General features: G+C 45.2%; 1 protein-coding gene across 4 annotated transcripts; it reads right to left on the bottom strand.

Annotated features, from left to right (window-relative positions):
* Positions 1–203: 203 nt before the first annotated feature.
* Positions 204–16,179, bottom strand: TMEM238 (transmembrane protein 238). 4 transcript variants are annotated; one of them, XM_078598927.1, is made up of 4 exons: positions 16,031–16,179; positions 13,395–13,460; positions 8,606–9,247; positions 204–3,881 (listed from the first exon to the last, which is right to left on the bottom strand). In XM_078598927.1, the coding sequence occupies exon 3, from the start codon at positions 9,239–9,241 to the stop codon at positions 8,609–8,611; it is 633 nt and encodes a 210-aa protein (XP_078455053.1). In that variant the 5' UTR covers positions 9,242–9,247; positions 13,395–13,460; positions 16,031–16,179; the 3' UTR covers positions 204–3,881; positions 8,606–8,608. The 4 variants fall into 4 exon arrangements, with proteins under 4 accessions (XP_078455053.1, XP_078455046.1, XP_078455062.1 ...); XM_078598920.1 differs by having other exon boundaries at positions 13,414–13,460; XM_078598936.1 differs by lacking the exon at positions 13,395–13,460.
* Between the last annotated feature and the right edge of the window lie 460 nt (positions 16,180–16,639).

Here is a 16,639-nt window from a genome sequence, read left to right as displayed (position 1 = left end):
GTTGGCGCCCTACAATTTTCTTTGTGGGCCTTGCGGCTTTTGTGTCGGGTGTTAGGTTGAGTCATACAAAGCTTGTTCGGCATTCATGAATACATTAATGCCTCCACCCACCTAAACACAAAGCCGAGAGACAGACTCTGCTCTTATGTACACACATATCTCACTTGATTTTTTTTGCGCAATAAAAACCATGCAGACGCCGATTAAGAAAAAGTTATTTTGTTTCGACAGATGCAGAGCATATCAATGCATTAATTTAAACTAACAAAAAATCGTTAACTTTTCTGTACACATATCAAATGAGATAAAAACGCATCAACCTTGCAATTACAGCAAACGTGACTTTTTTTTATCGACGGACCAAAGTAAAAAAAGAAAGCTCAGCTGTTCACGTGGTCGTGTGGGGTGGTGCTCATCTCTTGGCAGGCCCAAGCGAGTGTTGGAAATTCCACATTCACATGTCGTGGCTCAACGAAAGCAATACACACAGCCTCCACGGCCCAACTCACCCTGAATGTGGGCAACATCGTCAGATCTTGGATTTCAGAAGCTAATCAGGGTTAACCCTTATTCTTTGGGTCTTTCGGTAAAGTCACGTAGATGATTAAAAGAAAATAACAAAAAACTATGTTTCGATCACAACACAAGTGGTCGTCATCTGGACGATGGCTTGTGTTATGAGCGAAACGTCGTAGTTTTTTGTTCTTTTATTTGAACCATCTACGTGACTTTATCAAAGGACCCAAAGAATATGAATTCCTGCAGTCACGAAAGCTTTAAGTCAAGGATTAGCCCTTGTTAGTACTTCGAAGGGAGACTCGGGGAATACCAGGTGTTGTAGGCTTGAGCCAGGAAGTCGCCATCAGATGGTAGTACAACAATGGTTTCTTGAACCTGGCGGAGTTTTGAGTGTTATCCCCTCATACGTTTGGATTTTTTCCAGTTACTCCAATTTCTTCCCACAAGGCAAATATTCATGTTGTAACACGCACAGCTTGTATTCGTAGTATATGTTGAACTTCTTTCGCACCATACGTAGCCAACCGTGCTGATCGGAGGTACAGAGAGAGGCCAACATTCACTCAAAGAGATAGATAATTATTAAGAGAAGGCAGCATGAACCAGAGGAGCTAACAATTGCCCAAGCTCTGCAATACTATACTGGGATATTGGGCCTACTCCATGATTAGTGTTTTATACATTTGAGAGGATACAGGAGTATGAAAATGGGGGGAGGGGTAACACTCAATTCCCATACTGATGGAATACAGATGGAAGTTAATCCGCTTTCTGTGCTGCCACATCCTGGCGAGTCAGTATACTGTGTGACCTTGAGACTCATTCACCAACCCTCATCGCCACAGGGCTGGATTGCAGGCGTGCATAGCCACCAACGCCAAGCATACATCAAACACTGAATAATGGCAACATTCCAATGCATGACTCTTCTGAAAAAAAGAAGTATTGAGGTTCAATGATGGGTTACACCAATTAAATACATTTTGTCCACTGCCCCATCTCACCAGTTGGTAGACTTTTTCACATCATCTAAGCACCCCTTTTGCTTTATAATCCCATACAGAACCTCTATTACCCAACACACCACACTTGCCCTTTGACACAGAGTCATGGGGGTCATTCGAAGCAGAATCATTGCCATCCCATACAGAACCCTTATACTAATCTGATATAAAACCCTGAATGTGCCCAAATAAAGATCACTTAAATGAATTCATACAAAATCCACATCTCGTGTGATACAAAACCATTGCTAAATTCGGTACACACCTGAACACATCAACTGTATAACCATTATCTCATTCAATATAGAACTCGCATGAATTAGAACCCTTGATGCAACGATGACAGTACCTGATAAATCCAAAATATAACCTTATTCTTATCCGATACAGACACCCTGACACACTCAATATAAAATCCTTGTCCCATTACGGCAATTCAAGTTTGACCGTTCAGTTTTTGGATCATCCCACTCGGACAGAGCCCTCCTTTGATACCTCAACAATTCAGTTCCCGAAGCAGATCGCAGGAATTGAATTGCGGCGAAATTTCAGACAGCGCTGAACAATACCCCGGTACAACAAGAACACACATCGGAGAATCTCAACACATTTTTTCAAAAACTCATTTTGTGATAATTACCTTTAAAAAAAATGTACACGCCATCAATTGTCATGAATTAATCATTCGCAATGGGCTGGGGGTAAACGCTTAACAAATTCACAATTAGTTGTAACCTATATTACCGTAGCTCAAACGCACGGGGCATTGCCGACAGAGTTACTATCCAAAGGTAATTGTGGCAGATCACGGATTTCAACAGAAGTATAGCTTTTGGTAAGCCGAAGAACACCAGACTATACAAAAATAAATCGTCTGTTTGAACATTTTGGAGATAAAGCACCAACTGGCTGAAGAAATGATTACACGTTAAACAAACTGCCAAGGACAGCACCATGTGCAGGGCGTGCGGTGTGTTTGCATGTTAAACAAGACTTTTGGCCCTGCCAGTTCTGCATTTGTTTCATGCGGGAAGGCGCCACGGTTTTGTTGAAATGGATGCCCGCTGTTATGCGACAGCTGCATTCGCATTCCTCGGTTTATGGGAGAACTCTATAAATGTGTGTGAAATGCAGCAGTTTGTAAAACGCAGTGTGCACAGCTTCAAGGCTTCTCAATTCGACGAGTCTCCCAGCTGCAATGAGTGTGGGGTGGCACTTGTATTTTGTTAACGGCCCCGATGGCAATGTTATCTCTCTCTCGCCAGATATGCACGAGGTCGTGGGTTCGATTCGGACCCCGACGCCTGTATATTTAGAGTTTGAATGTATTTCTCCTGGTCCTCCGGTTTTTCCTTCCACATTTAGAAACATGAGTTTAGAACGAACGTTCAGAGTATTTTGGCTGCTATAAATTTCCACGTGATAAGCCACTTCGCTGAGATATCATTTGTGGCCAGGTCGCTTCTGAAAAAGAGCGATATACCTGTGGGCCTTACCTGGTAAAATAAATAATAAAAAATTGCCAAAAAAACACAAACAACTTCAATATTCCTATGGCCAATGCCAGAACGTCTATAGGACAACTACAGTCTGCTTCCCACAAAGTGGAACACATTCATTTTATCAAATTATGGGCGGAGCTGACCGTGACCTTGCTTTTAACGTGCACATTTCTAAATGCTGGTCGAAAACTCTGACCTCAGCGCAACACAGATGGCTTCAACAGTCATGTATTCGGACAGAAACAAGCTATTATTGACAAACCTATGATCTCAAAATATCCAGACCGACCATTCCAAGGTTATAGGATGATACAGTTTTAGCTGCTCACAACCGCCAATCACAAAGGGAATGCTTTAAAAATGTTCGTGCAAAAACGGATGGCCTTTGCTAACGTCAAAGATTAAAACGCAGAACTTTGCTCCCGATAGTATCACAAATGTAGTTGCATTGTTTTTCAGTGAAATAAATGGCCGTAAAATTTCATCATCGTCATATTAAAACATAAACAGTTGTCTCCGCATGTTTAGTGGGATTAAACAATTGTCTGCATGCACAGAATGATTAATTTCCCCCCAAGTTAGACATTTGTCTCTGGTACAGTCATTGGTGCAGTTCACCACAGTGTGGATCGGCTGTCATTCACACGTTAGGGGCACACTGAGATTCAGAGCTTCGGAGAGATGGGAACTTGGCAGTCCTTGCAAATCCAGGCTTCACACAGCAATCCCAAAAACTTTAGACCACCCCGCCCCCCCCCCAGTGTCTATGAAGCAAAGTCATCACCATCAGCTTCGTTACCACCACCACCGTCACCATCTTCCATCACCTCCACGGAACATTGGATTCAACCACACCCTGCATCAAAACACAGCAAAGACAAGAAACACAATTACGAGTGCTGTAGCATCGGTTGCTGTGGTGTATAGGTGAGCATGCTGGACTCGTAATCCAGAGGTCCCGGCAGGACAGCTGACACATTGGTGCATGATTCTTAAATCTCCGTGGCACTATCCGCCCAGCAGCGTAAATAGTTAGTTTACGGGCAGGTCCGTGTGTAGTGGGGTGGATGAGAAGGCCACAACACCTTCTGGTGCTTTCCACCAGCAGTAGTGTGAACGAGAACTTGCAGGGCTGCACCACGTTCAGTCTTTGTTGAGTTGGCTATATTCGCCTGTTATGGTCAGCATCATGTAGTCACACTTTTTATGATTTTGAGCAGAGTAATTTATTACTGTGCCATGGATTGGCGGCGCAGTGATTATAACGCACTGCACGATCAACGTTGTTGTGGACATCATAAATAACAAAAAGATAAGTAGCAATATGTGTATCCTATATATACTTTTGTCCAGATAAAAGATAAAAAAGTATTTTTTTTACAAATAGTAGTCCCACGGTTCTTTGGGAGTGCATCATTTCAGCAGAATGTATTAAAAACAATCAAACTGGCCCAGTGTCTCATCAGCAGTCACGCTTTGCTTTAATACATTCTGCTGAGATGCCAGATGTTATAGACAATGTCACTCTCTTCAAGACATGGGTCTAATTTGATGTAAAATTATGTTACACCAAACGTATGATTTTTAGTATATTGTGCTATGTTATGTAATTTTGTGTCAAACTGGGACCCATATATTAAAGAGTGACTATGCCTCTAACGACAACATCTGGTATTTCATCACCATTGATTCAAGCGAGCCCAACGCTGCTGCTGAGACACAGTATGTCGTGACCGGTCCAGAGTTTGCAAGGTTTGAATGCGGCCGAAATTCACATGAATGTAGACAGACCATATAAAGTAGACGTTTTGTCTGCTTATCCGTTGTATAAAGTGTGAGTTACAATTGCTGGCCACCGCTAACATCGGTGAACAATGACTTAACCCGTTGCAACCTCCACTTCCCCACCACCCCCACATACCCAACACTTTCACCAACCAAAATGACAGCACGGTGAAGTATGGTCACACAACTCCCATGCCTGGCAAAGACTTGAATCAGCGGCGAATTGATAAAGGGCTCTGAAATATTATCTCCATTCTTGTACTATTGTCGATATTGCATTTTCTAAAAGAATGTTCATGTAAGCTTTAGCATAATTTGCTGTTGGGATTAGTGATCTTTACAAGTTAATGTATGGCAGGTATGGCACACGAGGGGGTGGTGTAGGCAGTGAGATGCAGACCAGGCCACCTTCATCTCTCCATTGCCAACGTGAAACATCTGGCACCAGGTGCTCATTTTAGTTTGAGTCACACTAATGGAGGCTCAGACCAAGTACAGGGGGGGGAGGGGAACAACCTCACTGGTTTTGCAATAGATTGTGGCCAGGAAATGAACCCACTTCCTGGAGATTGTGGGTTACTGTCCTGATGCATGCGAATCTTTAAAATGTACAAACCCATAAAATCATTCATATTTACAAACACATGGAAAACCAAACATACATATAAACCTATGCACAAATACCAACAAAAACAAAGATCCCCCCAGAAAACTTTTAACAGCCGATTGGGGTAAGTGATGTTCAAGAACACCGACTATAAGGTCAGCACAGTATATGAGGGGGTGGATAGCCAGCACTACGCCGAGCCGCCTTTGTCTCCCTCGTGGCAATGTTTACACATCACACAGGGCATCTTTTAAGGCTCAAGGCCCAGTTCAGATAATCGTCACCGATTTTGTCTGAGAGCAAAAACTGAACTCGGGTTGCCAGGTTCATCGCACAGAGCGTGCTGACCAGATAATCGTCACCGATTTTGTCTGAGAGCAAAAACTGAACTCGGGTTGCCAGGTTCATCGCACAGAGCGTGCTGACCACCGAGTCATCGCTCCCCCCACGTAAGAAGAACCCCCACATCTCACACACACAACCCACACAACCCACACGCATACGTAAAAAAAAACCACAAACACGTATGCTGATAAGAACACAACTGCAGTACAGTAGAATGGAAACAATACAAATAATAAAATAAAACATAATAAAATAATTCTCACGACGTTTCGGCCACAACGCAAGCAGCCGTCCTCAGGCGAAGACCAGGTCTGTCGGGGAGACAGCGTCTGAATGTCTCCCCGACAGACCTGGTCTTCACCTGATGACGGCTGCTTGCGTTGTGGCCGAAACGTCGTGAGAATTATTTTATTATGTTTTATTTTATTATTTTTATTGTTTCCATTCTACGTGACTTTACCGAAAGAACCAAGAAGATGAATCCCTGCAGTCACGAAAGCTTTAAATCGAAATGCAGTACAGTAATTCACAAAAACAGGATACTTTTTTTTTTATCCTGTGTGGTTAGGCGCTTTTGTGCCAATTCACTTTCCCCGGCATTTGTATGGGCCGTCACATTTCTGCGCAGCGATTCCACTCACTAAAATTTGATTCTTTACCGTCTCATTTTTTTGCCATCTCATTTGTATTGCTTCTGAACTTCCTCTTTCTCTGTTCATTCCATTAGCCCTGAACGCAAGCTTCGAGTGTAATTCCCACGTAATAATAATTCTAACTATGCATGATTCTCTGCATGAAACATAAGCATCCGTTTTAACAATTGAATCGATGCATCATCGCACGCCTACTGTGTAGGAACCATGTAGACTGCTCTACTGCACACACTACAGATGTGTTTCCAATCTTTGGATTCATCTGAAATATCCAAAAATCGGGCATTAGATCAAATACATTCAAATGATCGGGAAACATTTTGGTTTCGGATGGATCTGAAAATGTCACAGAAAGTGCCGTTTTTTCAGTGGCATCACGCCAACACTTTTCACGTCAAAATTGCCATCAGTGTTGCTTAAACTGTTTAAATTTAAAAAATCCAGTATACACAATTATTGTTTCACTGATGTAATTGTAAGCATAATAAGTTGTCAATACTTAATACTCTATTCAACACTAAAGTCCGAAATTTTGCCTAAACATAAAATATATAAAATAAAATATTTGATCCTAAGCTCATCTCTAGCACGTACAGAGTTGGCTTAACATCTGTATGCGGAGGCGGTTTGCTTTACAACAGCACTGTCGCAGCCCTGCAGGTACCATCCTGAGATGTAGCCAAATGTGGACCTTAAACTGGTGTAAAGTCTACTCCCCTCTGGCTATTTCCAACAACGCGATAAGATAGCAGTGTCTCATTTATAAGCCGAACTCATTCAATGGGATATTTCACTCCACCAACTTACTTCCCACATGGCAATAATGTTTTAGTTATAGCGCCATAAGTTTATAAATATCATGGTCGAATGCAGTAAAGCAAGCCGGCTGATGATTTGACTACACATACATTTTCATTTTATTTATTTGTGTGTTTGTTCTCAGGGAAACTGTAATCTCACACGGAAAAAAAATTGTAAGAGAATTGCCAAAACATGGCAATTCAGACCCTCTTGCAGAAAACCCATGAGATTTGGGCAATGGCAGAGCCAGGATTTTTAGGTAGGGGGGGGCAACCCCTCCAGCAATGAAAATAGATAGGAGTTGTTAGTAAGTAAGGACTTGTCCCTTGCTTTTTATTCGATGCGTGTGCGGCATCGCGCTCGCTGAAGGTGAATGTCTTTAGGGAAGTCGTGTACTGTATACGCAACTGCGCACAATTCTGAGTCAGTTATAACTGCTTTGCCGTTACTTATTGCCAATTATGGACTCAGACTATTGTCCTATCATCTCAGAGTCCCTGGCACGTAATAATATGCTACACAGTGGCAGTGGGAGTCGCAAAATGCCGATGTATTACTAATAAACCCCAATGATCCGATCGAAATTAGGGATTTTGATCGGATCATTGGGGGGGGGGGGGGGGCACGTGCCACCCCACCCCCTCCACGGGCCCCGCCAGTGGATTTGGGAAAGACTTTTCTGGATGAATAAAGGGACGTTTCATTTTTAATACCCGTGGGTCACATGACACTTGGCAGGGCATTCACTTGACCCTCATCCAAAATCCACCACGCCCCTGATGCTCACCATTCACAAATCATTAACTCACTTGACCCTCACCACTCACCAGTATAAAACGGTGGGGAGCCTTTTGAGATTCAATGATTCCGACTGCATAAACCCCCATCCCCCAACCACGCAGGATTTTGAAGACGCATACTGGGCCTAATAAGCAGCACCTGGGACAATACGCCCAATTATCACGGCAAATGTTAATTTAGTGGTCGTTCGCATTAATTACGTATCATACTCTCTCAGATGACACCTGATTAAGTGAACGTGCTGAAGCCCGATGACAGTGATGAGGTATGTAGATCTTGAATGACCTTTAACCCACATAAAACCAATTGTAGCAGAATTGGTTCACAACGGCAGTATTGTTGAGTTTTTAGAAAGTCTGTAACACTATTACCATTATTCCATTTTGTTTTACGTTACAGTTGGGATTAGTTGTAAAAGGACGGAAAAGAAATCCAATAAAATCATGAGCCACCTCATTCCGCCAATATCTTTCCCTCCTCGTAATAAGAATGGAACTATATGACCATATGTCTCTATCGAGCCGATAGGGTGACATGTGCAATTTCACAGGCGTTTTGCTAGTCATGTAATGACTGTGCAGCACTCACTCATCACAACGTAGATATGTCCACAAAGGTGCTCGGTGCTCCAGAGCCCCTGGGAGTGATGGGGCGAATTTGAAAACTGACTCCTCTCTTCTTGGAGCTTGGCGCGATCATGGGCTTCATCTCCATGGACGAGGCTGCTCCAGCAGGTGATGCTGCAGCTGCTGACGACGACGACGACGACACTGCCGATGCTGCCCCCGGTACTGCAGAGTATTTTAACAATCGGGCACTCTGAGTGCCGCGAGTGCCACGAGTGCGAGCCTGCGGAGGATTTTGCCGGCCGGCCATCGACGACGGCAACGTCGAGGCCCCGTGAGCCCTTTCCGCCGCTCCCCTCTGGCTGCCGAATCGGTTCGACAGCCGCCGCGACACGGTTCGCGCGAGCCGCTCAAAGCCGCCAGGCTTGCGATCGTCATCGAACTCCGAGAGGGGCACCTCGATGTTGCCCGTGTACCAGAAGATCCACCACACGAGGCTCAGGAAGACCAGGATGGCGCCGCAGTAGATGAGCAGGTCGAAGTAGATCACATCGCCGAAGAGGCCCCACGTGAGCAGCGCCACGCCGGCCACGTCGAAGCTGATGGCGAGCACGAAGGCGTAAGCACAGCGGCCGATGCCTCGCTTGGGCACCGCCATGCCAGGCTGTGGGCACAACGAGACACGCAACTCGGTCAGGGAGCGAGTGGGAATGGGTAGGTGTGCGGGTGAGAGGGTGAAGTGGGTTTGGGCGAGTTGGTGCGTGTGGATGGGTGGGAAGTGGTCGTAAACGGTCAGTGCACTGCACTACGAAACCGGCGACCCGGGTTCAATTCCCGCTCAAGGCCAATAATTACGACAAATATCTGAACCAATTGTGGCCATCCCTTAGCTCAGGGGCGGGGAACCTTTTTTTCTGCCAAGGGCCATTTGGATATGTATAACATCATTCGCGGGCCATACAAAATTATCAACTTAAAAGTTAGCCCGTTATATTTGGTCAAACATTTAATTAACTCGCCCCTAATGTGATGGCTGGAATTGCTTCTCTTGGGCGAGGCGTGTGATGTTATCTGGTATTGATGATGTTGCTACTCGCAACTGCTTTTCCAGGTTTGCTCCGAGATTTATTGAATTTCGAGTCCCGCCTGCGGTTGCCTTGGCAGGGCCACACCAAATTATTTCGCGGGGCTCATACGGCCCGCGGGCCGGACGTTTCCCACCCCTGCCTTAGCTCGACTGTATGGTGTGTAAGCATCAGCACTGGGGAGACAAAGGTGGCCAGGCGTGTTGTTGGACTTCCATCCCTTTGTGTGCTGTGCAGCACCTTAATAGGTGCTCGCTAACGGCCCTTGACCCCAACAGTCTGTTAAAGCCTATCTCGGAGATCATTTTCTTTGTGTCTGAGAGTTGGAAGATAGTTGCGTGGGGTATGCAGGTGTATGTGCAGGTGGTTGGGTATGTGCGTTGGCAGGTGTGTTGGTTAGCACGGAGGCGTTTTTAGTGATGAGAGTTGGCAGTACTGTGTGCATCCATTGTGCACACCACACCATTCTGTTTCGCCGTTTTGGTCTTAAAATAGGGGCTCGCTAACAGTAATTTTCCCAGCAGACTAAAAAGCTAAACGGAGTGACCTTTGTGATCAGTCTGTGTGCGCCGTGTATTGTCATCGTCAGCTATGATCCATCTACTGCTGGATGAGAGGTCATTCCCAAGCCGTCGTCGGTGTCTGTCACCCTCCAGCCAGTGACACGTCTCACCAAAGCCCCCTTTGTTTCCCTCGACAGTCAACATACTCCCTTTAACCCACCACTCACCCACCAATTACCAACCACACTGCAGGGCACCTCACTTGTCTCTCTGCTTCTTCTCTGGCACGGTTCCACTGTTTGAATTCCCTCCTCCATCATCATCTCTTTCACCTAAAGCCCTTACTACAACAACCTCGCTCAAATCAAGAAACGTGGTACACTCCTATCTCTTACAGCGTTGTTGACTGTGCTAGTTGTTTGTTGCTGACCATTTAAACTCATTGGGTCTTGGGGCCTGTACTCAGCTGCTATGTAAAAAAAGCATAATAACTCTAATTTTATTCAACATACTCCCTTTAACCTGTCCATGTTTCATCATCAACGCGTCCCTCGTTCTGACTCTCAGTGTCATCCCCCCACCGTGCTTGCTTGCACACTTTCAAGACTTTGCACCATTATTCTACATCATTGTACTCCAAGCTTCTGTCATCTGTGCCATGGCAGGTAATACCGTACGCGTTTATAAACACGCTCTCACAAACCGAGGCGGAAATAGAGAATTTAAAAACACCATTGTCTACATAGTTATAAACAAGAACTTGTTTTTCATAAAAATGGAAGTTATATAAATAAACGTAATCATATGACAAGGGGTCAGACAAGGCGACTCTTTCGATAAAGTTACTCAAAGCGAGAATTATAAGATGTTTAAAAAAAACATAATTATAATTGGAGAAATACTTATTAACCACTTCAGATTTTCCGACAACAATGTTATTATGAAGTCCAACGGGGAATAAACCGCAGGAAATGCTTGAAGTTGATAAGAGAAAGCTGAAAAAGCTGGACTCAAGGGGTAGATGTCAGAAAACTAAAATTGCGTTCGACCAGCTGAGCTAAACAATGATCTGATGGAGGGATACAACAGCTAACAACAGATAAACCTATCACATGGTATAAGCATTTCACAGACTATGTTTACCTGGCGTAGTTATTAGCGTCAAACCAACACCAAAAATCTGAACTTGATAATAGTAAACAACATTAAATCTTTGATCTTGATTTGAAGCTTTCGTCACTGCAGGAATCCATACTCTGGTTATTTCGGTAAAGTCACGTAGTCAGGCGAGACAACTACACCAAGAGAACTGCTGAAGCAGCAGTTGAGTAGTTTTCTTGCTGTAGTTTGTCTCACCTGATGACGATTGCTTGTGTTGCGATCGAAACGTCGTGATCTATTTATTTTTCTACCTACGTGACTTTACCGAAAGAACCAAAGAGTATTAATTATTTGGTATGGTCAAGTACAGATTTTTTTAACGCTTCTTGTTTTTCCAACAACCGCATTTAACGACGACACAGTAATGCTGTGCGTACACGTGTTTAAATAGGTGCAGCGTATGTGTGAAAGGGGTACGTGTCTTACACATGTAGTACATTTATGGGAAAGTGCGTCTTGTTGGTATATTTGTATACAAAGGTGTCTCCATGCATGAAGAAGGTACGTGTGAAAGTTCCGATGGCGATAAATACTATAAACCTTTAAATGCACGTTGGCGTGGAGTGTGCACATGCATTTGAATATATATTTTTAAATCCAGTTAAGTTTACTTTAGTTCATTCCGTTTAGCCAGGTTAAGAAACTCAAGAGCACGTTCAACAGGTAATAGTGCACGTGTAGAGGCAAGAATTTGCATGTGGGTACATATCAATCTATGTATTATGCAAGTAAGTATGTCCAAGTAGGTTAGTGACTGTATGCATATATGTGGCTTTGTTCTGAAACACATTAAAACATGTGTGATTACACTACGTGTATAATTCACCATCACTGTCATCAATGAGTACTGCATCAGCATACATGCTTGCGTGCATCTACATAGGCGTGTATATGCATGTGTGTGCACACACCTGCCCAAGTACAGACCACGAGGCCCAGTTGAAACGGTGGCAGGAAACAGTCGACAATCAATCCCCCAAACTCGAAAACCACACGTGGCACTCACTCACGAACTCACCTACCCACTGCAAGTAACGCAACACAAGTTAAACTATCCAACCACTCCTCTGTATGGATAACATTCCATAAACTTGTTCTAGGGCAGCGTAGACGTTATCTATGTAGCATGAGCCACACCGATCGGGGTGAGCTATCGGACGGGAGTTGACGATTGTGTAACTTCGAGGGGGCTGAGAAGCAAACAAGGCGTGGTGCTGACACCTGGGCTGCTTGTCTGAACCCGCACAGGTAAGAGGAGGGGGCGTGGTCAGAGCGACGAAACCACGCCCTGCTAATTAGCATTAGCCAATGGAGTAGGGGGAGTATCACCCCCCCCTCAACACTCTACCTGTACCCACCCACTTATCTGGGCGAGTCCAAGTTGATTGGCGGTTGGGGGGGGTGTGGACTGGCCCAAGTTTCAAATATTCGTGCCTCTCCGGTAACGGAAAATGTCCGGCTTTCCTCAAATAATTAAACAATACTCGATAAAGTTACATTAGGTTTAACATTACAGTATACAATTGTTGACAATAAACAATGTTGTATTGCACTTTAATAACTGAAACCATATACTGTAAGGGGCCGTCCATAAATGACGTCACGCGATTTTGGACGATTTTTGACCCCCCCCCTCGTCACACGGCGTCACAAAAAGTCAGGCCCCCCCCCCCCTAAAATATGACGTCACAAAGCTCTGTTCCCCCCCCCTAAAATATGACGTCACAAAGCTCTGTTCCCCCCCTAAACCATATTTCCATTTTGAAAATAAAACATGCTCCAAATCGCTTTAAACTATTGTCATTGTAGTGCGTATTTAATGTGGTGCTGTACTCTGATGTTGTAGGAGTGTTATTATAACAATTAGTGTTGTTATAACAATTATAGATTTATTTAAAATTGCGCATTTTGATGTCATATCACATTTCTCAACCCCCCCCCCCCTCGTCACACATCATCACAAATGTCTGACCCCCCCCCCCCCTTAGGTGTGTGACATCATTTATGGACGGCCCCTAGGTTGCACTCACCACTGTTATTATACTTTACAGAAGACACTCACCGTTCACATAAATCCTCACCTAAAACTCACGGCGGTAAGTCCTCTATTTACGTTGGGGATGCGTTCCTGGAAAACACGACGGTGAGGCGAAAACAACGTAACTGGAATGTACAGACGCCTGTAATTCGCGAATACCACGCACCACTCACAGCGGCTGACACTCAACTCTCCAGACACCCCACATGATCCATAATATAGTTATTTTGTTGGGTTATGTCGCGTAAATATATCAATGTGTCGTTAAACCCTCCACCACCCGACACAGCCAACTAGTAAGGGTTGTCACGTAAACAGAACGTGCCAATTCGTCACTAGTACAGCACTAGCCGGTGTGTCGGAGAGCAAATTGACAACATTTACAATCTGAGTACGACGTTTTGCCAATAATTACAACTAGCTTCGTCAGGCGACAGCCAGATTTGGGGAGAAATGTTCCTTTTTCGTTCCTTAGAGGAATAGATGTGATGACATCACTTGTGAGCCCTTCACATGCGAATTGGGGGGTGATTAATTAATGCAGAAACATTTTAATGGCTTTCCATTACCGGTTGGGTTATTCATATGGTAACACTATGCAACACGATTTTTGTTCCTGGGTAGTAAGTGTTATTTTCTAATTGCTTATGCCTCAAAGGTATAGAAAATGGCTATTATTCCCGACAAACTTTGCTTTTGTGACCAGGACTTTACGTGAGGGAATGACACAAATGCAAACCGCGTTTTCTCATTGAAAATAGGTACATTTCAAAATATCACTGTCCTGGTCACAAAAGCAAAGTTTGTGGGGAATAATAGCCATTTCGTGAACTTTTGAGGCATAAGCAATTTGAAAGTAACACTTACTACCCAGGAACAAAATTTTTTTTTTTTTAATCCTTTATATTAAGTTCGCTTGCTTGCTTACGACCGTGCAAATCTTTCGGTCGTTTTTTAACCCACTTCCCGTGATCCAATCGAGCTGACATTTTCCACACAGACTCGTTGTGCGTGACAATTAATGTTCGTGAAAATTTTTTTCCTACATTTTACACTTTTTACGACAAAAATATTATATTTAATTACCAATTGCTTAATGGTGCAATGCAATCATCTGACCCATAGGTGGCAGCCATCTCAAGCCAGAGGACGAGAGGACTCTAGCCGCCACGCATATAAAGGATTTATAGTGAAAAACTTTGTTTTTACGGGTTATACTTGTTACACAGTAATTATAAAATCAACGTACATTACGCATGCACTACGTGTTAAACCTCACGAAATACCAAACACGATACATTCAGCTCATACACACTCACACTCAACACACACTGTATACACACTCACCACAGACTCACCATTCATTACACCCATCACGATACACTTCAAAACTCACACTATCCACCACTCGCCACCATCAGCTATGCCTACTTAAGACCGAGGCGTGTTCCTTCGTGATTCGAGCAAAGCTAGGCATGTTTCCCGAAGACAAGTATCTATGGTATTGTAGGTTTGATGTATTTATGGCCACCGCACACAACACCAGTAGTCAATGCATGCCAGCGACATTACTGGGCCTGGGCCACACCGACTGCGTTCACTCGGCATTTAACACATTCCTGCGGAGGGAGCTGGTAGGAACGTTGGGCTGCTCGGTCAATGGCCAGGGTCAACGGCGGCGTGGTGTATTCCGCAAATATGCCCGACTGTGAGGGCGGGCACAAGTCGGCGTGAGTAGGTTAAACGTTGAGTTTTATAAGGGCACCACGGGGTGACCAGCCCCTCCCCACCCAGCCCCATCCCTCCCAGCCCCTCCCCACCCTCCCCTCCCCTCCCCACCCAGCCTCATCCTCCCCACCCAGCCCCTCCCCACCCTCCCATCCCCACCCAGCCCTTCCCTGCACGACGGACAGACACAATAATCCCCTGTGGGCTGGTGTAACCAGGAGGTTCCTACCAGTAACAAAACATAAAAGTTCCTGACCAATTTAACAATGCTGCCGCTCATTTGAACACCACCTCCTGGCCGTATCACGCACGGCCTACTTCTCCCTAATAGCTGCTCGCTGACACCAGCACATCACTCGGAACGTGAAACGGATCGCAGTCACCCGTGACCTCCCATTCCCACAACTTGTTTCACCCATAGTTCACAACAACGCGGGAAGGCAACCGTGCAATTCCTCGCTCGTGCCACTGCTGACGGAAGGGGGCCCTCTCCACTTGAGCAATCTCTACAGGGGCCACGTGCAGCATCGGGTATTGGAGCCTACTGCTGGCTCTCGAAGTCCCGATCGATCGTGGTTGAAGCCATGTATACTGCTGCACGGGCAGAGATGATGGCGGGATTTGAGAAACTTAGCCAAGACTGTATTTATATATGAAACATTTCAAGCGCCACGCAGGGAAAATCGTAATGGCAACTGCGGGATCAATTCAAGTCCAGTGTGAGCCAACCATGAGCACGTTGTCATGAAAATAATATACCGTATTAATCTGTCCACCACAGAGACCCTGCTCAAATTAGAACACGAAGACACAGTATGCCCAGATGTTACAAACTTGACATTCTACGACAAGAAAACTAACCGATTTCTCAATCTTTAAAGCAACTGGCGGCGTGAGAAATGCGCGCAGTGAATTAAAACGCTGCACGCTACCTTCACATGTCCTCGTCCAGTGTTCGTCGGCGGTTCTTATCGACGCCTCGTCTTTCGCCAAGACGTCTCGGGTTTGCGGTCATGTTCACGTTGCTCGTGTTCGCTCGCCGCTTTCTTTCACCCTCTCCGCCCCGTGGTAAACTCCCCAAGCCCGGCATGGCCCCCCCACCCGCTCCTTATCGGAGAGTTGCGCATTTCCCACCGTTTCGCAAGAAAACGCAAGTTCCGTTCTCCTTTTTTGGTTGTGAACATCACGCGGAGTGGTGACCGAACAAAACTGAAAAAAATTTAAAACCGGGAACAGCTGAATCGGTGGTGAAGCGCCGCACGTGCAGCAGAGGTTGCAACCGGGTACCCGATACCCGTACCCTACCCGATACCCGTACCCTACCCGATACCCGTACCCTACCCGATACCCGATACCCGTACCCTACCCGATACCCGTACCCTACCCGATACCCGTACCCTACCCGATACCCGGCCAGGTACGGGTACGGGTAGCCGTTTGCGACCCTGATGCGGCCGGGTACGGGTACGGAATCAAAACCCGTTTGCGACCTCTGACGTGCAGATCCACGGCTCGGGGTCAACGTGGCAGGGGGGTGAGGG

The sequence above is a fragment of the Lampetra planeri genome, chromosome 1 (assembly GCF_965212315.1).
Source record: "Lampetra planeri chromosome 1, kcLamPlan1.2.h2, whole genome shotgun sequence".
Classification (NCBI taxonomy): Eukaryota; Metazoa; Chordata; class Hyperoartia; order Petromyzontiformes; family Petromyzontidae; genus Lampetra; species Lampetra planeri.
The sequence above is the reverse complement of the archived record's forward strand: the minus strand, read 5'-3'. Positions and strand labels throughout refer to the sequence as shown.